Source organism: Bubalus kerabau, chromosome X, assembly GCF_029407905.1.
Source record: "Bubalus kerabau isolate K-KA32 ecotype Philippines breed swamp buffalo chromosome X, PCC_UOA_SB_1v2, whole genome shotgun sequence".
Taxonomy (NCBI): Eukaryota; Metazoa; Chordata; class Mammalia; order Artiodactyla; family Bovidae; genus Bubalus; species Bubalus kerabau.
In genome coordinates, this window is record NC_073647.1 from 21,344,811 (window position 1) to 21,372,192 (window position 27,382).

At 41.2% G+C, this 27,382-nt stretch overlaps 1 protein-coding gene across 4 annotated transcripts in view; it reads right to left on the bottom strand.

Moving 5' to 3' along the window:
• GPC3 (glypican 3) overlaps positions 1 to 27,382 on the bottom strand; it is a 460,817-nt gene that overhangs the window by 19,967 nt on the left and 413,468 nt on the right. The window contains exon 8 of one of the 4 annotated variants that reach the window (XM_055565178.1): positions 21,731 to 23,099. The exons of the other annotated variants lie outside the window; for them this stretch is intronic. Within the exon in view, the coding sequence (XP_055421153.1) occupies positions 23,074 to 23,099 (26 nt within the window). The 3' untranslated portion in view covers positions 21,731 to 23,073. Of the gene's footprint in view, positions 1 to 21,730; positions 23,100 to 27,382 lie in introns of those variants that run through there. 4 annotated transcript variants of the gene reach the window in all.

Here is a 27,382-nt window from a genome sequence, read left to right on the forward strand (position 1 = left end):
TGGTCTGGTATTCCCATCTCGTTCAGAATTTCCCACAGTTTATTGTGATCCACACAGTCAAAGGCTTTTGCATAGTCAATAAAGCAGAAATAGATGTTTTTCTGGAACTCTCTTGCTTTTTCGATGATCCATTGGATGTTGGCAATTTGATCTCTGGTTCCTCATAGAGGATATTAATAATATGTTTATGTGTGTTACGTTGCTTCAGTTGTGTCTGACTCTTTGCAACATTATGGACTGTAACCCACCAGGCTCTTCTGTCCATAGGATTCTTCAGGCTAGAATGCTGGAGTGGGTTGCCATGCCCTCCTCCAGGGAACCTTCCTGACCCAGGGATTGAAGCCATATCTTTTACATCTCCAGCATCAGCAGGCTGATTCTTTATCACTAGTGCCACCTGGGAAGCCCATCAATAACATAGGATGATATTAAAGCATCTTTGGGGAAAAATCATCTTATCACCCTATTGCAACAGCTATTTTTAAAACAGATATTCATTTAAAACAAAGGAGGTACTTCTGAGTTATAACAAATCTGTCTGGTCACAACAGCCACAGAATACCTGGGAGTCACAATGACCCACTTCCAATGCAAGGGGCATGGGTTCGATCCCTAGTTAGGGAACTACGATCCCACATGCTGTGCAGCACAGCCCCCCACCCCCCAACAAAAACCCCTAATATTATGCTTTACTGTATAAACTGGATTGTGGAACAAATCCTAGTACATAAGCTGTCTTTGGTTATACCCATTTTACTATTGTATTCCATTTTTATTTTCACAATTTTAGAAGGATATTGAGAATACTTCCCAGAGCAGAGAATCCAGATCATTAAGGGGATGGAAACTAGATCTGAGGAAGTGAAATGAAAATATAATTGTCCTGTGATCTGTGATTCACTTCTAAAAGTGGTGACATCTTGTCCTGAGACCCACTTGGCTGAGTTTTTAATGCCACTAATAAGTTCATTGCTCAGCCTGCAAATCCACCACCGCATTAGCAGCAAGGAACACTATAAGGGGGAATCAAAATGAGCAAACTGTAATTAGGTATGCCATGTCACCAGAGAAAGTAATTTACTAAAGGGATTACCATGATTAAAGATGCATTCTCCTTAAATAGAGATTGTTTTCTTCCATTGATTTGTCCCAATCAATTCCCCCTATGTCATGCAGTATTCCAGTTGGACAGCAATTTTTGTTGTCTTTTTAATTTCTCTGCCAAGAGATTACAGAAAGTAAGTCGAGCTTCTGCGGTCACTATAATTTCCTCACAAATGGAAGAAGTATTAACAGAGGACTATAGAGACAGATTACAGCTTAGGTCACCCAGGGGAGAAATCCGAAGCCCCCTTTTGACTAACAACAAGGTAAGTAATCCTCAAATCTTTTTTTCCCCTTAGTATTAAGCCTAAGACCGAGTTTAGGAGGCCTCCTTTTCAATTTGATTTTTTTTTTCTTTTTTTGGCTTCACCTTTCTCATGCCCTAGGCAGGCAGGCAGAATGTAGAGAGTATGGGGCCCTGGATACAGACTTAGGCAGCATTCTTCACCCCCCAGTCTCTCTCAGCCTGCCTTATTTACCTCGTGACTTTTTTCTCTTTCCCTAAAACCTCTTCTAACCCTTGCGGTTTCCATAGTGCTCTTTTGGCAGAAAATAGGACTGAAAATGTATCCAATTCTGGGTCCTTATATTTGTTACAAATACCTGAGTTGTTCTAAAAGATGTCATTTTAAATGTGATATCACCGATAACCCCTTGAATTGGATGAGTGGCAGCCATGGCTGAATAGAAGGGTTTGTGTTATGTATGGTTGGTCCAGTGTAATTAACTAATTACTTGCTGAGCACTAGGAACATTTATTGATGTCCTGAGAACCATGCAGGCCCGGCACTGCGGTTCTCACTGACGGCACCCATCCTCAAGGAGTCCATCTGGGGAGGCGCAGACCATGAGTATCAACTGGGAGCCTGTTGCTTGCTAGACACTGTGCCAGGAGCCATAGGGGATACGGAGATGAGGAAAACTCAGTCGTTGGCCTCAAGGACCCCTCTATCCTGTCAGGAAGGAGAGACAGGAACAAAAATCACTGTATCCAGGTTAGAATGGGGCAAGTGCCACAAGAAAGGCAGGAGCTGAGTGCAGTGGGGGTTCTGGGGTGGAGCCTGACCCTTGCACCTTTCTAGTTCTGCCTGTAAGCAGAGAATCCTTGGTTACTGGGCACCAAAGTTGTGCTGCTTCTTAAGTGAGAAGGATGAGAAGTATGAGAAGATATGTAAACGTGATTTCTAAACCTTAATGTGCTCTACAAGTGTGTTATTTTTTTAAAATATAAATTTATTTTTTAATATAAATTTATTTATTTTAATTGGAGGCTAATTACTTTACAATATTGTATTGGTTTTGCCATACATCAACATGAATCCGCTACGGGTGTTATTTTTTGTTACTTGAGAAAACCAGAAATATTAGTCCTCTCTCTGGAGAGACATTGCTCTAGAGCCTAAGTAAATCTCTCCTGCTTTCTCACCCCCACCCTACCCCTCCTCTCTCTGGCTCTCATCTTTACTGTGTGATGGCCCATGGAGCTCAGGGAAGGATCTTGTCGTGTCCTTTGGTCTCAGTCACTGATTGACAGGAAACGTAGGTCAGTAACTCAGGGCCGGATGTGAGTGGGTGTGGAGGGCCCCCTGCCTTCACGCGGGGTTCTCTGTGCTGCATGATTTCCAGCGCACCGCTTCACTGGTGTTCTGTGTATCTGAGCACAGGCATGGTGGGGTGCAGCTGCTCTTCAAATGAAACCCTAAACCCTTTCAAACACTCGGCAATCTTTCTACTTTCTCTGCTTGCGAGGCTCCGAAGATTTCCCTCCATACATTTTTCCAGCATGATGTGAGATGCCAGTTAGTCCAGAGAGATTTATGAGAATGTCATTTACATGTAGTCTCCCTTAAAAAGGAGTTCCCTATCCCCTGGAGTTTTTGCCACTAATTATCTGTCAGTTTATTTGCACATTTTATGAACTGAAGAGCAAATATATGCCCACTTAAAAACAAACACACGTGGATGGATTATTCTGCCAGTCCTGATTATTGAACTACAGACAAAAGTCAGAGATAATCAAAGAGGTTGGATGCAATGAGCCCGGGGTGTGACAAAATCTCATATTCTCATTCCTCCTTAAGGAAAGGAAAGGAAACTTCCTTCAACAATGTAGGACATGTCTTACTGAGGCATTAAACACATACACCACTTTCCAAAGAGTTTCTGGCTGAGAGGCTCTACTGTGCTAGCCTTGATCACCTTCCAACTTCTCTCACTACCTACCCACCCCCTGCGCCCCCACGCCTGTCTAAAAATACCAACTCACCTTGGGTAAGAAGCTGTAGTTAGGGGAAGGTTTCATCCAGTAGATTGGTAAACAGACTATCAGCCTGAATGACTGAAATTAGCAAGGCTAATGCAATGTCACTATTCAAAACAGCACCAATTTGGAATTTCTTAATGGCCTCAGGAGAGGGAGTCTTTATACATCCTACAATCTCTCTTCATTCTTACCTAAATTCCTTCTCATAGATGTTATGAATGGCCTGTTTTGTAGCCAACACAAACTTTGTCCAGTAAAATAATGTCAAGAACTCAGAATGAAAAGAGATTAGCTGTTCCTGGCTCCTGTTATTTTAAAGCAGAAATAACTTTGGCTTCTACTGATTCATAGACAAAGCTTGAAATGCAAAGCATGCTCAACTCTAGATTCAGCATGAAAAGGACCTTAAAATATGCCCAAGTGCAAGTAATGGACTTATTAAAGGGAAGAAAAGAGGCACTTTTCACAGACTCCCAAGCTCTTTAGTCCTGTCATATCAGTAATCTTGCTTAAGAATTTCTTTCTATTTACATTTCTTCTCCCTTTAAATATCCTCAGGACGCATATGGCATCAAGTATTGAAGCTTGTAAGACATTAATTTCTTTATGTTAATAATGGAGAAGGCATGTAAAGTGCACAAGTGATAGAACTTGGAGCACTTGCAACGATTTCAATAGGAATTAAAAATCAGTTCTGTATTTTTAATTGAACACCTGATAATTCATCAACACATATTTGGGGAAGCAAACTTCCAGTGGCTTCTTTGGACTCTTTTTGGCATTGTTCCAGACCAAGTGCATTCTCCATTAGGAAATTTAGTTTATATTTGATGACAAAAGCATGAACTGCACCATTTGAGTGATTATGAAAACCTGTATAAATTCATAATAATATGGCTTGAAAGCCATAGTACATAAAACACAAAGTTCTAAAATATACACATGGCACACACATATAGACTTTCTGTTTTAACTTTAAGAGAACTCAAAAGAATGAAATTAGGCCCTGGAAAACTTCTGGGCATCTTGGAATATTCATGTAAAATCAAAAAGGTGAAGGAGTCACGAAAACCTTCCCAAGCAGCATTAAAATAAGGAGGCCGCCTGGCTCAGTTTCCCTTAGAGGTATGAGGTTCTAGTCTTGAGTTTCCCCAAGATCAAGAATAAATGAGGAGGTGGGAGGGAGGTTCAGGATGGACGCCTACCAATATTGTAATTATCCTCCAATTAAAATAAATAAATAAATTTAAAAACAAAGAATAAATGACTTGATGTCTGTGCCTTAGTCTCCATCTGCAATAAGGTAATGTGATAAAGTAGAACTCAGATGGAATTTGCACGGCCAGGTCCGTTCTGGAGAGATGCTAGTCTGCTTCCACTGAATTAGTCTGCAATGAGGATCACCATCATGGAGCTGTCCCGGGAATGTTAGGATCTAGAAGGGCAGTGTCAGAGACTGAGGGTCCCAGCTTCTTAACCCATTCTCTCAGGTCCTTCACCTACTAGCTATGTGACCACATTTTTTAAAATCTGAGCTCTTGATTGCTAATCTGAAAAGCGAACATAATACCACTACCTTCATAAGTTTATCGAGGGAATTGACTGAAATAATACATAAGTCCTAATTTTTGGACCAAAGAGAGGGAAATGGTCGGGAACAAAGAAAAAAAGACAACTGAAATATGTTTCTGTTCCCTGAATAGGCTGAGTTTGGGTATATTTAAATTTTTGTTTAGGGACCAATAAATGAAGCTGAGCTACAAGAATCCAAAACACTTGGAGGATGAAAGAGGCAGGCTGGCTATCTAATGCTATGGAAACAAGACAATTCAACTTTCTTTTTTAGAAAGTCAGTCCAGTTGATTTGTGTCTAGATAGTTAGATTGAGTTTGAACATGCAATTAGTGGTACTTAATGTTACATATATTAGAAATAATCTGATTCACAAAATCCGCTCAAATGAGAAAGAGGCAGTTACAGGTAACTGAAGATATGAAATGTCTTCTTGCATACAGTTCTTGTGACTGTTTTGAAATGCCAGATACTAGATTTCAGATATAAATCAAGTTGTCACTCCTCATAGCTTTGTGATGGTAAAAAGCAATAGGCTAGCACATCAAGCATTTTTGAAATAACAAAGTTCAAATACTTCCTTTTTCCTTTGCGGGCAGTTCGGTCTACTTAACCCTTCATTTGCTGACAAGGCTTCCCTCAATTTTATTCCTCCAAAGCCAGGACTCTGGGCCCAGGCACCTGTAAGTATGTGATTTCGCCAGGTCGGGCTCTATGTCCCATTTCCTATGTGTGAACCATGACCATTTCTAACAGTGTGGTGTCCTGTGTCGTGGCCCTCAAAAATGTAGGGGTGGGGTTCTGGCCAACTATTCACCAGACTTCATTTCCCATGCCAACACTTCTTCTAGAAGTACTTGGGAGGAGTGTGCTGAAAGGTTGGGACAATGCCAAATTATGAATTCATAACCTAATAGAGGAGTTCAGGAGCTTAAAGGGATCCCAGAATCAAGTCTGAGATTTTGACCCACCCTCGAGTGACCTGCCACTGTTAGTTGGCCTTGAGACCATTTATCAACCTTGATCTCTGTTACCAGTCCACAAGCTCCCTGGGGGAGATGGATCCTGGATCCGAAGAAGGAAAAGGAAGAAATCAGATAGCCTCACATAGTTAACGCGTCTACCTGGGACAAAATTGAGAAGACAAGTGTATCTCTTCCCATTTTAATGTCCTTTGCATCATGGTCCTTCTTGTCTTCTCAAGAGATTTACTGACTTCACGCTGTCTTGTAGCAGATCAGGGCAACTTTCCTAGGCTAGCACTGCTCCATCAGTACCCAATTCTCTCAACATGTCCCTCTCCCCCATCACAACACAACAGTCTCAAGCCCTATTTCTGCAGAGCCCTAGGTTTTGTTTAAGTGACAATGAGTGCTCATGAACAAATCAGAGACTGCCATCCTTTTCCTGTGATGCATACTGTGTAAACTCTAGGAATGCCAAATAGATCGGGGAGGAAGGTAGTATAGTGGTAAGAGTCCTAGACTGGGAGCCAGAAACAGATGTCAATAACGGACCAACTATATACTAAACTCTGACTTCAGGCAAGTTATATAACTTCTCTGGACCATAGTTTCCTCACCTGTAAAAACAGCGTTGCTGTAAGGTTGTGTGCGAACACTTAGCATGGCGTCTGGCACAGAGCGGGTACCTCCAAAATGTAAACATTCCAGAAAAAGGCAAATAGGGATGGGAGATTCCTGGCCCCTCCCCCACGCCCTCAAGATATAAAAGGACACTCATAAAGGGGACAACAGGGGATGAGATGGCTGGATGGCATCACTGACTCGATGGACATGAGTTTGAGTAAGCTCCAGGACTTGGTGATAGAAAGGGAAGCCTGGCATGCTGCAGTCCATGGGGTTGCAAAGAGTTGGACACGACTTAGCGACTGAACTGAACTGAATCTTCCGAGGTAGTGCAAGTGGTAAAGAACCTGCCTGCCAATCCAGGAGACCTAAGAGACATAGCTTTGATCCCTGGGTCAGGAAGATCCCCTGGAGGAGGGCATGGCAACCCACTCCAGCATTCTTGCCTGGAGAATCCCATGGACAGAGGAGCCTGGCGGGCTACAGTCCATCATGTCGCACAGAGTCAGACACGACTGAAGTGACTTAGCACACACACACATAATCTTATGTACTTCAATTGTGCACACCAGTGGACCAAAGCTCCAGGGGACTTTAATGCTTATGTAGATTTAAACTCTCAAAAATAATTTATGAATTTTTCTTCTCTCAAGGATTCTTTTGGCAGAACCAATACAAATATGCTAATAACACAAACCACAAGAAGAATGGAAGATGAACAATCAATATAACCACTACAAAAATATCAGGCAGCTGCTCTTCTTTCAACTGGTTCAAAGTTGCTAAGTCTTCATGCTGGTGTCTCCTTTTTAAACAAATATGTTACTGCAGATGGTTTATATCCTTTCCACTCAACTGTGGGATTTCACATGTATGGGAGGTGCTAGGCAAAGATGCAGAAACTGTCACGTCTTTAATACCCAAGTAGCGTGCAGTCAGGCTTTCCCAACGCCCACCACCCTGTGCTCTTTCGGCTCCTGACCTCCACGGTAGCCTTGCAGGAGTGAATGAAAATACCCTGGGAGCAGCTGTCACGTCTCTGCTCAAGAATCACCAGTGCCTCCCCGCTGTTCCTAGGATTAAGTACAAACTCTTTGGTTCTATACCTTCCTTCCTCCTGGGAGAGCACATATTATCACATGTGGCTTCTTCAGCCTCATCATGTCTAACAATGTGTGAGGCACAGAGGAGGTATGCCATAAAAATGTGTAAATTGAGCTGAAATAACTGGCTGAATTCAATTCTCTCTGAGCACCTTGTCTTCAGCCCTTGCACCTTCCCAAGTTAATGCAGATGAGGGCATTTCCCCATGCCATCAACCACCTGCCTACAGTTAGCCAGAAAGGAACTTGGAAAACTTTGAAGGTGGCCACTAAAAATCATCAAGTGGCCCATCCTCAAGGGACCTTTGTAACTATGGAGCCCGTAACAGATTTATGCTTTTGGGGAGAATTGAGCTATGAAATAACGTGAAATAAGGAGAAAGCATTCCTGGCATGCCACAGGCAGCAAAGGGAGATTTTGAGGAAAAGACAGACCTGAGAGCAGATCTACACTCCACCTATCGCCAGCAGTAAGACTTTGAGCAAGTCACTTGACTTCTTTTAGCCTCGGTTTTGTCATCTCTGCTGCTGCTGCTAAGTCGGTTCAGTCGTGTCCGACTCTGTGCGACCCCACAGACGGCAGCCCACTAGGCCCCCCCGTCCCTGGGATTCTCCAGGCAAGAACACTGGAGTGGGTTGCCATTTCCTTCTCCAATGCATGCAAGTGAAAAGTCAAAGTGAAGTTGCTCAGTCGTGTCCGACTCTTAGCAACCTCATGGACTGCAGTCCACCAGGCTCCTCCGTCCATGGGATTTTCCAGGCAAGAGTACTGGAGTGGGGTGCCATTGCCTTCTCCATTTGTCATCTCTAAAGGGAGCCTAATTACCTCCCCCACTAGCTGCTGCGCACATTACATGAGAGCATTTATGTCAAGTTCCTCGTAGAAGACTCGATATTTAGTGGGATCTCAATAAATATTTGTTGGTCAAAAGTGGAAGAATGACTAATTTTCCCAAATAAAGCCATTAGCCTCAGAACTGGACTGGCCAGAATGCTTCCTTTGAATCATTTTTCCATGTAGAGCTTGCCAGGCTCCATGATGATACCCACTCCCCAATGTGTATTGCTGGCCCAATGGATTCTGTTGCAGATTACGATCTGTTTCAGTGATGCGTCTGCTGGCACAATGAGTGAGTCATTTGTCTAGAGTGCAGGTGTTGACGGCAGCAGTGAGGGATTCCTATGTGTAGTTTAAGAACTATCATCCACGTCCAGATGCCAACAGGGTGGCCCTCCTCTGGAGAGGACACGGGGGCCTGACCTGAATGAAGGCACTTCTGTTCATAGCATGGGGTACTAGGAGTTATTGTGGCTTTTCAACTTTTTTTTTGGCTTCCTAACTGAGAACTGAATTCGTTTTTTTTTACATTTATTTTTAATTGAAGGATAATTGCTTTACAATATTCTGAATTCAATTTTAATTAAAACACACACACACACACACACACACACACAAACTCTACCCACATGGTGGTATGGAAGTCAAACGGGCACTGACATCACTACTTGTCTTCCATTCTTCCAAAATCTTTAGCTGTACTGCAGCTAAGCCTGTGAAACCTACGGACACCACATGAGGTATCAAAATGAATATAACACACCTGTATAGCTTCAGGTATCCTATGCAAATAAAATACTCACCAATTGGTTTATGCTGCAGAAGGTGAGCAGACACAAGGTCAAAACATGACCTTGGGCCTTTTCTTCCTACAGAGAGGGCCTTATCCCCTCAGCTCCACCTTACCTCTCACCACCAGCAACCACCACTGTGCCCTGTGACCTAGCTCAAGCTTGACTTCTAGACCACAAAAGTGATGAGTAATGAACAAAACCAAAAACCTTTGAGTCTGTCCATACGTCAGTAGCTTCCAAGCAGAGACAGGAAAGATAGGATAAAATTAAAAAGGGAATCTTCCCCTTTCCTTCCACCTTTTTCTGAAATTCAGTGACACCCAAGCAGGAATTGGCTCAAGAGTCACAAGGGCAGAGAAAAGTTCAGTATTTCCCTTATTTCTTCTGCACTGATGCCAGCAGGAAGCTGCAAGGAACACATTCTTATCAGGCTAGTTCCTTCCCTTTGTTCAAGTACTTTGGAGTGTATACTGTGTACCATACCGTGGATTGAATGCCAAGTTTCCTGGGTGGACCCAGTCTCTTCCCCTTCCTAGAGTGCACCTAAGTGTGTAACGGCGGCACAGAACTGCATGTCCAATCTGCCTTGCCACGAGACCCTTACCTTGGCTCTAAGAAGAGAAACAACAGACTAAAGACTCTGATCACTTAAAAATTATGGCCACATCCCATTGGAGTAGCATCCTCCAATTCTGAAAACACAATTAAGAGTTGCACATTTTGCCTGTGATGGACAAAACTCACATTCTCCTTGGCAGTCAAACCAATGGTCCATAGCAGAGCTCTTTTAGTTGCTTACTTTTCTTCCATTTGAGTTTCCTGTTCCTCATTTGGATTTATCCTTGCCTTTATCTCCTGAAAATGTGGTCAAGCTATTGACCAATGTCTCTGGCACTAAAGATTTTCCCCCATCTCCCTAAGAATACTTTTTAAAAGAAAATATAGAAATGCAGTTTAATTGAAAGTCAACTTGGAATTCAACATGCTCCACATATCTGTCAAAAAGGGATTGCAGAGAGGCCCAAATCCAACAAATAAAAACTGGGGCCCATTTACAACACATGTTTTCCTCTTGACTTTACCAGAGAAGCACTTTAAGAGAAACCAAAGCATTTCTCATTTATTTACACATAAAACCTTTCATGTTCTTTTCAATGTACCAAAAACTTTATGGAACTTTTCAAAGGGATTTTGAGAGAAAAGGAAGTCATACTGGACAACAATAAACAAACTACCAAACCAGTTGAAACTGCTTTAAAAACCTAACAATGCAAAATTCTGAATGAATTCAATCCTTAACAAAGGATAAGCTCCAGGTCTGACATAGGAGAACAAATCCTCAGAGAATAATCAGAAGGCTAGAATGAAGCACCGAACGCCCAATTTGTATCATTCAACCTGATGACCAACTTAAGCAGAGAGAAAGCTACTACAGTCCGCAGTGAGCAGCTCCCTTCTGTAGGCTAACAAGGAAGCCAGAGGAAGGCAAGCGACAGACCCAGTAGATTACCTCCCAGATGTCCAGAAAGCATGTCCTCCCTCTCCATGTTCCCTCTAGTAAAGGGGTGCCTATTGACTCCAGAAACAGTCACATAGTACCCACGCTGGGCCAGGAACAATGCTAAGTGCTGAGGGTACAAAGTTGAACAAGACATGATCCCTGTATTTAAGGCCAGCTACAACTGACAGAGCATCTACCACGTGGGTTCTTAGTGCGCATAATTTCATTTAACCCTCATAAGAATCCTGTGAAGTAGTGATATCTCCATTTTACAAATGTAGGGACTGAGACGCAGAGAAGCATGGTTGTCCAAAACACTTGTATGTGGCTACATTCTCATCTACTGTGTTACATTGTCTCAGTCAGGTACAGAGAAAGTTTAGAGGAGGAATTGAGCACTTCTGGGTTGGGTATGAATGTTTTAAAGTCATGGAGATTTTATGAGGGAAGAAGCACTGAAAAGGAGGCTGGAAAGCATGGGTAGGTATGGATAAGTGTAGATTAAGGGGAAGGAGGAAGTGGAAGGACAGATATAAATATTTCAGATGGAAAAAGAATGGTATATAGGGAGGCACAAAGGCACGGAAAAATGGAAAATATTCAGGAAACACTTTGGCTGTACTGAGCGAGAAGAAGCAAGGGATTAGATGGGAAAGGCTGAGTAGGATGAAACTGTAGAGGGCCATAAAAAAATGAGTAGTTCAGTCCAGTCACTCAGTCATGTCAGACTCCTTGCAACCCCATGGACCGCAGCACACCAGGCTTCCCTGTCCATCACCAACTCCTGGAGCCTACTCAAACTCATGTCCATCACGTCAGTGATGCCATCCAACCATCTCATTCTCTGTCGACCCCTTCTCCCACCTTCAATTCAATAAATGAACAAATATAAAGCAGTTGTCCAATGCAGATGAGCTTTTAACCTTGGAGCTACAATCCTTTCAAAGCTGTGGTGTTCCTGCTCTATTTCTGTCTACAGCCAAACACTAGGAAGATTTTAGGACCAACTGTGTGTTGCGTGTGTGTGTATGTGAGACTTAGAAACCATGATCCCAGTTCCTGGGAGCTGGGGACAGAAGTTGCCTTTCTTCACAGGAGAGCCCACTGCCGTGAACCTAGTTCCTGACCATCACTGTTGATGGGAACTTTAATTGAAGTAAAGATACAACTTCAATTATAATAGCCTCGAAGCCTGATTCTATAAATTCTTCTCCAACCAGAAAGGTTTTATATTTTTCTTAGCAAAATTAGCATTTGGGAATTAAATGTTGTATTTCACATTACTCTGTGCTGAATGGACGTTGGTATCCATTTTACGGTTAAATGTGAGACACATGTGGCCATATCTGCATAGTGTCCCTATAGATACAGACAGTAAGCTCTTAAGAGCCATCTTCATATTGCATAATGAGTATTAGCAGATGGAAGTTATTTTAGATTACATAAATTTTGGTTATGCCAGAAACATCAGCTTTAACACATTTGTATCAATACAGAACATTTTAAAACAGAGATATTAATGAATGTAATATGAAATGGGCACATCTGTGGATGATTCATTTTAAGTTGAACAAAAGGATTCTCTTAAAGGCATCCAATGTCTCAGCTCTCACTAGAATCAGGCCCTACTGAGCTTGGGCTTCTGTCTTTTCTCAGCATGAGATTCACTGCCTTTACTAGCTTGATTTACTGAAAGAGAATTAGATATACAGTCCAGGTCTGAGAACCTGGTCTTTGGCCATCTTTATATTACTGTAGCCAGTGTGTACCCAATTTTAGTACTTAGAGACAGGATATTTTGTGGTTGATTTTAAGAGCATTTATGTAAGAAGTAAAAAAAAAAACCTCATAAGAAATGGTTCTCCTGTGTTTCAAACTTAAGCTTACCTACTGTGAATGTCTGTGATTTTTATTATTGCATAGCTTTATAAACTTATACATATGTGCATGGCATAAGTATCATGAGGATTTAGAATAATGAAAAGAGATCGGATTTTTTCTTTTTGTCTTGAAACCCACATCTTGGTTGATCATAATATTTTTATTTCTTTGATGTTTATTTGCATTACCTTATAAATCTACAAGTGAGAAATTTTCACTGACAAAAGGCAATATTGAACACCATTTAAAATAGGAAATTAGTTCCAGAACTTATTTTTTTGAGGTACAGCCAGCTTTTAAAAATGGCATAAATGATAGCAACAGACAATTTAGGCATCACGTTTGACTTCATCCAGTCACTCAGAGTCAGCCATTGTGTTCTATGCATTTAGGCTGTCTACTTCTTTTCAGGTGTATTGATAGCCATTTTCTACAGCTGATCTGATTTTGTCACTGAGGAGATTGAGAATACTGGTCAAATAGAGGTTTCTTACTTTCTGGACTCTTATGGCTTCAGCAACAGGATAACAAACCACCACATTCAAGTACTCAAAATCCCCTCACTTCTGTGCTGGTTTATATCAGTTGCTTCAGCCTGGGAGGCGTGGCAGAAGGATTGAAAGCTGCAAGTTCAGATAAGCCACAAAGTGGAAAGTTCAATCAAAGATCCTTCCTCCATGTCCTTTAGAAGAGGGCATGTGATTCACAATTACCATTTGATTTTAGGTTAAAAACAGACCTATAGGAAGTCTCTTCTGAAGGGAAAGGGAAAAGGAAGGATAGGAAAGGGAAAGATAGGGAAGGGAAGGATAGGGATGGGGAAGGAAGGACAGGGAAGAGGAAGGAAGGACAGAAAAGGGGAAGGAAGGATAGGGAAGGGAAGGATAGAGAAGGGAAGGATAGGGAATGATAGGGAAGGGAAGGGAAGGATAAGGAAAGATATGGAAATAAGGAAAGATAGGGAAATTTAGGGAAGGCTGAGTCGGACACGACTGAGCGACTTCACTTTCACGCATTGGAGAAGGAAATGGCAACCCACTCCAGTGTTCTTGCCTGGAGAATCCCAGGGATGGGGGAGCCTGGTGGGCTGCCGTCTATGGGGTCACACAGAGTCGGACATGACTGAAGCGACTTAGCAGCAGAAGCAGGGAAGGGAAGGGAAGGGAAGGGAAGGATAAGGAAAGATACGTAAATAAGGAAAGATAGGGAAATTTAGGGAAGGGGAGGGAAGGATAGAGAATGGAAGGGAAAGATAGGAAAAGATAGGGAAGGATAGGGAAGGGAAGGGAATGAGAGAGGAGGAAAGGGGAGGATAAGGAAAGCTAGGGAAATGAGGAGAGATAGGGAAACTTATGGAAGGACTGGGAATGGCCGGGAAGGATAGGGAAGTGGAGGGAAGGGAAGGGGAGGGCAGAATAGTGAAAGATAAGGATGGGGAGGAAAGGGGAGGGAAGGATAGGGAAAGATAGGGAAATTTAGAGAAGGATAGGGAAAGGATGGGAAGGATAGGGAAGGGAAGTATATGGAAGGGAAGAATAGGGAAGGTACAGGAAGGATAGGGAAGGGGAGGGAAGGGAAGGGAAGGATAGGAAATGGTAGGAAAGGATAGGCAAGGGAAGAGAAGAGAAGTTTGAATGGAAGGGAATGGAAGTTTGAAAGGAAGGTTGAAGGGCAGTTTGAAGGGCAGGTCATGGCACGGTACTACTTTCCCTGAAGCCATTAAGTTTTAGTATGTTGTATCTTCATTTTCATTTATCTCAAAATATTTTCTAATTTACTTTGTGATTTCTTTTTCAATATAGTTTATTTAGGTTTATGTTGTGTACATAAATAAATAAATTAAATCAAAGAAGAAAGTCATTTGGGAAATTAACCAAAATCAATGTAACAGAAAAACCAATAGATGAAATCAACAAAACCAAAAATTGGTTCTTTGAAATATCAGAAAATTGACCAACATTTAGCTCAAGTGAATAAGGAAAAGAAAGAAAAAAAATTACTAAAATCAGGAATGAAAAAGGAACATTACAACTAACCTTATAGGAAAAAATTATAAGGAAATATTGTGAACAGCTGTATACCAACACAATTAGATACCCTAGATGAAATGGATATATTAATAGAAATACACAAACTACCAAAACTGACTTAAGAAGAAATAGAAAGTCTGAAGTGACAAAGCCCAGGCCCAGATGGCTTTTTCTATCAAATGTTGAAAGAAGAATTAACAACAATCCTTCATAACTCTTCCAAAAAGCAGAAGTGGAAACACTACTAACTTATTATATGAGGCCATGATACTACTATGTAAATATAACACAAAGGGAAATAAACTACAGACCAATATCCATGATAAGTATACGCACAAAACTTTACAAGATATAAGCAAAGCAAATCCAGCAATATGTAAAAAGGACCATATACCATGACCAAGTGAGATTTATCCTAGGAATGCAAGGTTGGTTTAACATACAAAATGTAAACAATATAATACACCATATTATCAGAATAAAGACAAATCCCACATACTTATTTTAATAAATGCAGGAAAAGGATTCGACAAAATTCAACATTTTTCATGATAAAAGCACTTAACAAGTTAAGAATAGAATGGAATTTCCTCAAAATGATAAAGGGCATCCACAAAAAACCCAGTGCTAACATCATATTTAAGGGTGAATGTATAAAAGCTTTCCCCACAAGGTCAGAAACAAGAAGGATGTCAGATCTTGCCTCTTCTATTCAACATTGTAGAAGTTATAGCCAGTGTAGTCAGGCCAGGAAAGAAATAAAAAGTGTCCAGACTGGCAAGGAAGCAGTGAAATTATCTTTATTTGCAGACAACACAATTCTGCATGTATAAAATTCTGAGGAAATCACTAAAAATATTAGAAGTAATAAATGAGTTCAGCAAGGTAGAAGAATACTAGATCAATATACAAAAGTCAAATGTATTTCTATACACTTGGGATGAGCAATCAGAAAATTAGGGAAACAATTCCATTTACAACAATATCAAAAACAATAAAATATGTAGACATACATTTAATAAGAGCCATGTAAAACCTATATTCTGAATACTATAATACACTGTTGAAAAAAATTAAAGACCTAGATAAGCAAAAAGTCACCCCATTCATGGACTGGGAGACTTAATATTGATAAGGTATCAACTCCCCCAAATTTTTCTACAAATCTAGAAACTGACAAGCAGATCCTAAAATTCATAAGGAAATTCAAAATACCCACAATAGCCAAAACAATCTTGAAAAAGGAGAACAAAGTTGGAGGCCTCACATTTCCATGTTTAAAAACTTACTGCACATATAGAAATCAAGACAGTGAGGAACTGGCAAAAGTATATATTAATAGAATAAAATTGAAAGTCTAGAAATAAACTTTCACATTTGTAATAAACTGACTTTGATAACAGTATAAAGATCATCTAATAGAGAAAGAATAGCCTTTTCAACACGTGGTAGCGTAACTGGATATCCATGTGCAGAAGAATGAATTTGGATCCCTATCTCACACTATGTGCCAAAATGAAAATGGATCCAAAGACCTAAATGTAAGAACTAACACTATAAAACTCCTAGAAGAAGTGTAAATCTTTCTGACCTGAGATTAGGCAATCATTCCTTATATATGACATGAAAAGCACAAGTGAAAAGAAGAAAAACAATAAATTGGACACTACCAAAATGAAAAACTTTTGTGCCGCAACAATAGCGTAAAGTGAAAAGGTAAGTCAAGCATGGGAAAATACATGTGCAAGTCATATCTGATAGGAGTTTTGTATTTAGAATATATAAATACAACCCAGCAGTGAAAAGAAAATAACAATTTAAAATGGTCAAAGGATCTGAATAGACATTTTTCCACAAAGAAGATCTACAAATGGCCAATAAGCACATGAAAAGATGCTCAACATCATTAGTTATCAGGAAAAGGCAAATCCAAACCACAAGGAGATACCACATCACATCCACTAGGATATAATAAAAAAGGTAAATATTGGAAAGGATGTGGAGAAATCGCAACATTCACATACCACTGGTGATAATATAAAACAGTATAGTCACTTTGACAAACAATCTGGCAGTTCTCAAAACAGCAAAGACTTAACCATAAGCCCCAGAAATTCCACTCCTAGTTTTATTTCCAAGAGCAACAAAAACATATCCACACAAAATCTTGTTCATAGCAGCATTATTTATAATAGCCAAAAAGTGGGACCAACCCAAACTTCCATCAACAGTACATTGTGATCTATTCATACAATGAAATACTATTTGGCAATAAAAAAACTGAAGTATTATACATACTTCAACATGAATGAATCTTGAAAGTATTATGCTGAATGAGAGAAGCCAGTCACAAAGGATCACAAGTAGTAAGATTCCATCTATACAAAATTTCAACAACAGGCAAATTCATAGAAACAGAAAGTAGATTAGTGCTTACCTAGAGTTGGGGCGGGGGGCAAGTGGGAGGGATAACGGTCTATGACTAAGGGGCATGGAGTTCCTTTTTCAGATAATGAACATATTCTCAAATTGTGGCAACAGTTGTGCAACTCTGTGAATATACTAAAAACCACTGAATTCTACACTTAAAATGGGTGATTATATAGGTATTTTAAAGATATCTTAAAAAAAGCTGTTACTAAAAATAAAAAAATGACCAGTTCATCAACTCATATTTAAAATGAGATTCCATAGAGGCCCACATTAATAAATGCAACATTCTTTATAAAGTGGAGATTATCTATATTCATTGGTCACATCATATGAGCCAAAGATAACCACTGGTTCAAGTTATTTTAGATTTTTTGTCATTTCTTACCAGATTTTTCTGTGAACAAATTTATACTTTTCAGCCAAGGTTGTAGATGTTTAAAACTCATCTGTTCTTCATGGAACATGTCCGATCTCTGGCTGGCCAGAAAAGAGGACTGATTTTGTGAGCATGTCTAGGCTCAAGGAAAAGAGGAATAAACACTAGACCAGATTTGTTTATATTTTTACAAAAGTCCAAGTTGACCAATTCAGTGGATCCTCTCATGCACTCTATTTGCATTCCTGTGTCTACCTTTTCTCATCGGGAGAACCAAGAACAAGGGGGCTCAGGGTTGGCCAGTGGAGCACAGCATAGATAGAATGGCCAGTTTCAGGACCCTAGTGCTGAATCCTGGTCATGACCTGTTTGTGGACCTGTCTCATGGGCTGCCAACTGAAGGCTTACATGGCATAGACAGGTGTCCTATGAACCAAGAAGGGAGGAGGCAGAGCAAAGGGTTGGCTTTAGAATTTCATGGCCTTTGGAGCCAAAAAGGCATGGGTTGGAATCTGGGTTCAACCATTTATTAGTTGCATTATCTTAAGACATGTACTTAATCTCTCTGAGCTTCATTTTCCTCATCTGTAAAATGGGGGATATAATATCACCAACCTTTCAGAGGATATTGTAGAGATTAAATGTGGTAATATTCAGGCCAGTGTAATCACAGAGAGAATTACCAGTGTTGAGTGTTACTATGTTTCTGACTATCGTTGTTGTTGTTACTGCTAGAATGAAGTTCATTCCCACAATCATTTTGAATCTTTGAAACATGCAATTCTCTAATGTACGAAAGACCTACAAAAAGCCAGGCTCACTCCCAAGTATGCAATTTAAAATTTAGAGTTGCATGGAAGGGATAATGAATAATTCCAAATGTATTATTTTAGCTGGGGCATTGGGCCCAAGAACAGCACATGGGGCCTTTAGCCTGGCTGCCTGCTCAGTCTCCCAGAACCAAGATTATGCAGGTTTCCAAAGATATGTTCAGGATAAGCTGTCTAAACCAACTGCTGCCCCAGCAAATGATAGCCTAGGACGTACTCAGGCCAGATGGTCACAGAGCACAAGAATGCGCTGTGGGTCAATAATTATAGGTCTCAAGTGGAGCGGAGAGGCGTGAACTCAGATCTCCCAAGCACGGAGAGTGAGTTACTCGAACACCATGTGCTCTACGGTCCCTGCTTTAGGGCCAGACTCAGGCATCCAGAGGAACTGTGATTCATAGGAAAGATACCAGGTTACAGAGAGAGAGAAAGGAGAGGGAACCCAGACTAGCCCAACAAAACTGGCCTGAGCACCATGCTTTCAGCTCATCCCTTCACGACCTAATCCCTAAAGGCTGGAGAGACCCTGAACTACGCCTGCTGAGGCTGTTCTGATTTTGAGCATCAAGTCCATGGAGAAAGTCAATGGCTATTTACCGGCATAAGAGGACTGTTATCATCATCACCAACAAATATTCATCAGCTACATGCACTGGGCCATGTAGCAAGGTAGTTATGGAAATGCTTTTTGTCATCAGAAAGAGTTGGGCTCCAATTCTAGTTCTTACCATGAATTGACCTTGGGCCAGTAATCCAACTCTCTGAGCCTGGGTTTTCTCCTGTACACAAGCTAATATTAAAACCACATAGGATTGTCAGAGGGTTTAATCAGATGATGAATTTGAAAGCTGTTTGTAAGTCACAATCTGCTAGTTGATTTTTGTTAGGTGCAGAATGGTGGATCTAGGGTTTTGGAAAAGGAAGAGACATGGAAGGCTGAGGCCATCAAACATGAGTTTTGTGGAGGAAGATTTAAGTACTGGAGGGGAGAACAGAGGGCATCACAGGCAGATGTAATGAATGATCTGATCAAAGAGAAGTAGGTGGTAATGAGATTGGTATGTTCAGGCAAAAGATGGACACTTGTAGTTATAAAAAGTTCCAGACGACACTGGAATCATTAGCACATCCATGGTCTCGTGATCTGAGTTCAGGGTTAATAGGCACCTTGGTCTGGGGATCAGGAAATACAGGCTGCACAGTCCTCACTACTATTTGACACCAATGCAGAGCTGTCTGCTCAGGTCTTGGACAAGGACATTTTTTCCCTCCCGGCCAAGTGCCTTGTCTCCTGGTAGTGCTTGCCACTACGCCACTGATGCAGCCCAGACAGCCAGACATGAAGCTAAGATGAAAGCAACAACACGTCTATTACCCACCAAAATAGCCTATTCCTTAAAGCAATTAGATTCCTGATTAGAACACTTTAATGGGGAATGAAAAAGTGCTTAGAAGGCAAGAAGTTATTAAACAAATGGATCAAATATATTTACATACACACAAATGTACACTGCATATCATCACTGAAATAAGAAAAGGTTAATCATTGGAAAAACACAGCACAATTCATTGTGATGTATTCTTTTAAAATCCAATACCCCTCTAATCTTGCTCTTTTAATTTATGAACACTCAGTTCAGTTCAGTCACTCAGTTGTGTCCAGTTCTTTGTGATCCCATGGACTGCAACACGCCAGGCTTCCCTGTCCATCACCAACTCCTGGAGCTTACTCAAACTCATGTCCATTGAGTCAGTGATGCCATCCAACCTTCTCATCCTCTGCTGTCCCCTTCTCCTCCTGCCTTCAATGTTTCCCAGCATCAGGGTCTTTTCCAATGAGTCAGTTCTTCCCAACAGGTGGCCAAAGTATTGGAGCTTCAGTATCAGTCCTTCCAATGAATATTCAGGACTGATCTCCTTTAGGATGGACTGGTGGATCTCCTTGCAGTCCAAGGGACTCTCAAGAGTCTTCTCCAACACCACAGTTCAAAAGCATCAATTCTTTGGCACTCAGCTTTCTTTATAGTCCAAATCTCACATCCACACATGACTACTGGAGAAGTAATAGCTTTGACTAGACGGACCTTTGTTGGCAAAGTAATGTCTCTGCTTTTTAATATGCTGTCTAGGTTGGTCAGAACTTTTTTTCCAGGAGCAAGCATCTTTTAATTTCATGGCTGCAGTCAATATCTGCATTGATTTTGGAGTCTAAGAAAATAAAGTCTGTCACTGTTTCCATTATTTCCCCATCTTTTTGCCATGAAGTGATGGGACCAGATGCCATGATCTTGGTTTTCTGAATGCTGAGTTTTAAGCCAGCTTTTTCACTCTCCTTTTTCACTTTCATCAAGAGGCTCTTCAGTTCCTCTTCACTTTCTGCCATAACAGTGGTATCATCTGCATATCTGAGGTTATTGATATTTTTCCTGGCAATCTTGATTCCAGCTTGTGTTTCATTCAGCCCAGCATTTCGCATGATGCATTCTGCATATAAATTAAAGAAGGATGACAATATACAGCCTTGACATACTCCTTTCCTGATTTGGAACCAGTCTGTTGTTCCATGTCCAGTTCTAACTGTTGCTTCCTGACCTGCATACAGATTTCTCAGGAGGCAGGTTAGGTGGTCTGGTATTCCCATCTCTTGAAGAAGTTTCCGCAGTTTGTTGTGATCCACACAGTCAAAGGCTTTAACGTAGTAAATGAAGCAGAAATAGATGTTTTTCTGGAACCCTCTTGCTTTTTCTATGATCCAACAGATGTTGGCAATTTGATCCCTGATTGCCATGCCTTTTCTAAATCCAGCTTGAACATCTGGAAGTTCTCAGTACACGTACTGTTGCAGCCTAGCTTAGAGAATTTTGAGTATTACTTTGCTAGCATGTGAGGTGAGTACAGTTGTGTGCTAGTTTAAACATTCTTTGGCATTGCCTTTGGGACTGGAATGAAAACTGACCTTTTCAGTCCTGTGACCACTGCAATTTCCCAAATTTGCTGGTATATTGAGTGCAGCACTTTCACAGCATCATCTTTTAGGATTTTAAATAGCTCAACTGGAATTCCATCACCTCCATTAGCTTTGTTGGTAGTGATTCTTCCTAAGGCCCACTTGACTTCACATTCTAGGATGTCTGGGTCTAGGTGAGTGATCACACTATCATGGTTATCTGGGTCATTAAGAACATTTCTGTCTTTTATTGTGCCCATCTTTGCATGAAATCTTCCCTTGGTATCTCTAATTTTCTTTAAGAGATCTGTAGTCTTTCCCATTCTATTGTTTTCCTCTATTTCTTTGCATTGATCACTGAGGAAGGTTTTCTTATCTCTCCTCACTATTCTTTGGAACTCTGCATTCAAATGGATATATCTTTCCTTTTCTCATTTGCCTTTTGCTTCTGAAGATTCATTTGGAAATCATATAGGTCGTCATTTGGATAGGCTTGTTTTAATTCACTTTCCTTTTTGGATTTCTTTTTCTTGGGGATGGTTTTGATCACTGCCTCTTGTACAGTGTCATGAAGCTCCATCCATAGTTCTTCAGGCACCCTATCAGATCTAATCCCTTGAACCTATTTGTCATTTCCACTGTAAAATTGTAAGAGATTTGATTTAGGTTATACCTGAATGGTCTAGTGGTTTCCCTACTTTCTTCAATTTAAGTCTGAATTTTGCAATAAGGAGTTCATGATCTGAGCCACAGTCAGCTCTTGATCTTGCGTTTGCTGACTGTATAGACCTTCTTCATCTTTGGTCGCAAAAATTATAATCAATCTGATTTCAGTATTGAACATCTGGTGATGTCCACGTGTAGAGTTGTTTCTTGTGTTGTTGAAAGAGGGTTTTTGCTATGACCAATGCGTTTGATTGGCAAAACTCTGTTAGCCTTTGCCCTGCTTCATTTTGTACTCCAAGGCCAAACTTGTCTCTTACTCCAGGTATCTCTTGACTTCCTACTTTTGCATTCCAATCCCTTATGATGAAAAGGGCATCTTTTTTGGTGCTAATTCTAGAAGGTTTTGTAGGTCATCATAGAACTGTTCAACTTCAGCTTCTTTGGCATTAGTGGCTGGGGCAAAGAATTGGATTACTGTGATGTTGAATGGTTTGTCTTGGAAACAAACAGAGATCATTCTGTCGTTTTTGAGATTGTACTGCACTTTGGACTCTTATTGACTAAGAAGGCTACTCAATTTCTTCTAAGGGATTCCGGCCCACAGTAGTAGATAAAATGGTCATCTGAATTAAGTTCGCCCATTCCAGTCCATTTTAGTTCACTGATTCCTAATATGTCGATGTTCGCTCTTGCCATCTTCTGTTTGACCACTTCCAATTTACCTTGATTCATGCACCTAACATTCCAGGTTCCTATGCAATATTGTTCTTTACAGAATCGGACTTCACTTCTATTACCAGTTGCATCCACAACTGGGTGTTCTTTTCTCTTTGACTCTGTCTCTTCCTTCTTTCTGGAGTTATTTCTCTACTCTTCTCCAGTAGCATATTGGGCACCTACTGACCTGGGGAGTTCATCTTTCAGTGTCTATCTCTTTGCCTTTTCATACTGTTCATGAGGTTCTCAAGGCAAGAATACTGAAGTGTTTTGCCATTCCCTTCTCCAGTGGACCATGTTTTGTCAAAACTCTCCACCATGACCTGTCTGTCTTGGGTGGCCCTACACGGCATGGCTCATAGTTTCATTGAGTTAGACATGGCTGTGATCCAGGTGATCAGTTTGGTTAGTTTTCTTTGATTGTGGATTTCATTCTGCCTGCCTTTTACAAATAGCTGAGAAAAGAAGAGAAGGTAAAGGCAAAGGAGATAAGGAAAGATATACCCATCTGAATGCAGAGTTCCAAAGAATAGCAAGGAGAGATAAGAAAGCCTTCCTCAGTGATCAATGCAAAGAAATAAAAAAAAAAATCAGCAGAGGCCACAGGATTGGAAAAGGTGTTTTCATTCCAATCCCAAAGAAAGGCAATGCTGAAGAATGTTTAAACTACCGCACAATTGCACTCATCTCACACACTAGCAAAGTAATGCTCAAAATTCTCTAAACTAGGCTTCAACAGTACTGTGAAAACTTCTTCAAGAGATGGGAATACCAGACCACCTTACCTGCCTCCTGAGAAATCTGTATGCGGGTCAAGAAGCAACAGTTAGAACCAGACATGGAAAAAGAGACTGGTTCCAAATTGGGAAAGGAGTACATCAACGCTATATACTGTCACCCTGCTTGTTTAACTTATATGCAGAGTACATCATGTGAAATGCTGGGATGGATGAAGCACAAGCTGGAATCAAAATTGCTGGGAGAAATATCAATAACCTCAGATATGCAGATGATACCACTCTTACGGAAGAAAGCGAAGAGGAACTGAAGAGCCTTTTGATGAAAGTGAAAGAGCAGAGTGAAAAAGCTGGCTTGAAACTCAACATTCAAAAAACTAAGATCATGGCATCTGGTCCCATCACTCCATGGCAAACAGATGGGGAAACAATGGAAACAGTGAGAGACTTTATTTTCTTGAACTCCAAAATCACTGCAGATGGTCACTGAATTCATGAAATTAAAAGTCGCTTGCTCCATGGAATAAAACCTCTGACCAACCTAGACAGCATATTAAAAAGCAGAGACATTACTTTGCCAACAAAGGTCTGTCTAGTCAAAGCTATGGCTTTTCCAGTAATCATGTATGGATGTGAGAGTTGGACTATAAAGAAAGCTGAGTGCTGAAGAATTGATGGTTTTGAACTGTGGTGTTGGAGAAGACTTTTAAGAGTCCCTTGGACTGCAAGGTATTCAAACCAGTCAATCCTAAAGGAGATCAGTCTTGACTATTCATTGGAAGGATTGATGCTAAAGCTGAAGCTCAATACTTTGGCCACTTGATGTGAAGAACTGACTCATTGGAAAAGACCCTGATGCTGGGAAAGATTAAAGGCAGGAGGAGAAGGGGACAACAGAGGATGAGATGGTTGGATGGCATCACCGACTCAATAGATGTGAGTTTGAGTAAGCTCTGGGAGTTAGTGATGGACAGGGAAGCCTGGCGTGCTGCAGTCCATGGGGTTGCAAAGAGTTGGACATGACTGAGCATCTGAACTGACAGACTGAGTTCACTTTCCTACTGATGTCTGCCCTGTGAGTAGAACAGATGTGTTGAAGGCTGGATGGATTTGTACTCGTCACAGTGGTTCTTTTCCAAGAATGATAGATACTTTGGGTTCCAAAAGATTAAAGACAAACAGATAAACCCTAGCATGGGTGCCTGGTGACTTGATTGGCTCTCTTTATATTCATCCAAATGACTCAGTGATGTGTTTTCAGCTTTTCTTGCCCTAATGATCTCTCTCAGTGCCACTGATTTTGTTAGGTCTTTAATATTTTATACCTCTCTGTGCAGTTTCTTCATCTGCAAAACAGAATAATGGTACCTACCCCACAGGACTGTTAGGAAGATAAAATCAATTGCTTCACAGAAAATGCTGAAAACATTACTCAATATATAGTAAACACTCAAAAAAAGTGAGCTCTTGTTATCATGCCAAATCTATCACTACCTCCTTCATGCTGTCCCTGAATGGCACTGGGATCTGTGCAGTTGCCCAACGAAGGAACAATCATCTGGTTCTTGACTACTCTTTCTTCTTCATCTTGCCACATCTAAACAATTGGGCTCTGTTGATTCTTCTTCTTAATGTGCATAGAGATTTCCAAAATGCAAGTCTGACCACGTCATAATTCTCCCGTAACTCGTACTCTCCCAAACTCCCAGCCTTCATATACATACACGTGGAAAATCTTACACCAGCCAACCAGAGTGCCACCTCTGATCTCTGGGTGGTGTGCCCTGCAGTAGTATGTTGAGAAGGATTATGAGGTCACATCTGGGCCCAGTGGAATGGGGTGCTGTGATTGATTATCAATGTCTGCCATGAGAGGGGTGGGGGTAGGGAGGCTGATGACCCATATGTTGTGAATTTATAGACCCTGCTATAGGATCAAGGCCAAGCTCCTTAACAAGGCAGAGAAGGCTTTCATGCTCTGACCCTAACTAATCTTCTGGCCTCACCTCTCGCCTCTCTTTGCTGTGGCCCATCATGCTGCATATTGTTCCCAGAACCACCATGCTCTTTCTCACCTCCATGTCTTTTCTCATATTATCCTCCTGCCTTGCAATGCCTTCCACCTTTCCCCTGACTCTTACACATTGTTTTAAGACTCAGCTTACTTTCTGACCACCCTGTCTGGGTTTGAAGCTTTTCCTTTGTGTTTCCACAACCCCATGTGCATACAGCAATCCGTACCTTAATCACATCACATCATAATTATCTAGTTCAGTGTCTGTCCCCCATGCTCCCGACTGGACTAGGTGCTTACATGGGCAGGTACTGTGCTTATTCATAGCTGTATGTCCAGGGTCACGCGACAAAAACTTATTGAGCACCGGTGATGTGCCGGGCACTGGCAATCACCTGACTTCAAGCTCATAATGGCTAGAATGGGTATTAACAAAACAAAGCACTCTTGAGGGCAAGGATTCACTGTGGAGGAAGGCACATCTGAGCTGAGTTTTAAAGGTAAAGAAGGGGAAACTTTTCTGGGCTAAAAAACCAGCATGTGCAGAGTATTAACAGCCAACAGTTATTAGAACCCATCGAGGGGCACACACTGAGCTAAGTGCTTTATGTGTGTCGCAAATACAGGGATTTATAAAGGCTCAGGCAGGCCTTAAAGAGCAGAACAGCAAGTTCAGGAACAGCAAGAAATTCAAAGTAGTTGGAACATAGGGTGGGGTAGGGATTAGCGGGAGACAAGATTAGAGGAGGAGGCTGGGCCTGATTGAGAAAGGCTGGGCTGTGAGATCTGGCTTCAGGACTTCTCATTGTTTCCTGGAATCCAGGGACAGCAAGGAGAACGCCCTTCTGACCTCAAGTTGCCATCGTAGGGAGACTACAACAGCTCCTTGAAGGAAGGTAGACTAATTTCCATTCCTTAAGCTGAATCTGATTCTAAATTCCTTTGAGACGCTAAAACTCCTGTTTTAGGCTCAAGTATGCCTTATGTGTTCAGGTTGAGAAAGCCCTGGAACTGAAATGTGCATAATTTCTACAGATACTGCCCAAATCATTACCACTACCAAAACCTAATCCATCTTCATGAAGTGGCGGATGGGGAGAAGGAAAGCCAGAACATAAAAAACTAAACAGAGAGAGAATTCATGGCTCCTTGCTCTAAAACACCTGAGTCAGAAAGATATTAGGGCAGAAAAGTGCTATCTCTGGATGTCAACTAAAAATGATAAAGCATTTATGAGCCAATAGACATGAAATCCTTTCATTATTGACTTAGTCTTCTAGTGCTGTGTGCACAGACACATTCAGAAATCTGCAGAAGCAGAGCACAGACGTTCTGACTGCACTGCTGCGTACCTGGGTAGAAAATCTCCAATACCCTGCTCCAACTGCATTTTGGGAGAATCTCATTCCTCAGTCCTATAGCAACCAGTGCTGTTCATGTGAGTATGAGTAACATGTTGCCTCCCGGCACAAACAAGAAAGAAATGTTAAAAGGGAGAGTGGGGGTGTGTTCCAAATTTAGCTTTCCTTCCAACCTCTGCCCATATGGTTGGTGGTTAAAAAAATTATTACCAAGCCAACAAAATGTAACCTGATATTAGGAGTTCCACTCTCAGTCTGTGAAACCAGGGCTAATCCCAGCACACGGCATTCATTTGTCTTAATACCCGCCGATATAGGGAGACTCAGCTCTGAAAGTGGGCCTTGCTTTGGTGCCCCATGAGCTGGACTACAAGACTCCCAAATCTAGATTTGGGAGGGAGCTGAAGAGATTTCCATTGGTTAGCAGAGAGATTTCAATGGCAGTCCATCAACCTCAACAGGGAATAAGGGCTTTTGAGGAAGGAAAAAAAAAAAAAAACTTTATGCATCTGGTTAATAGTTTCCAAGTTTCCAATTCTAGGATTCCTAAGGAATTCCAAAGGCATCTTAGATTTCAGACTAACAGACAATGAGGGGCTCTTTCATTTGCCAGCATAACTTTGGAA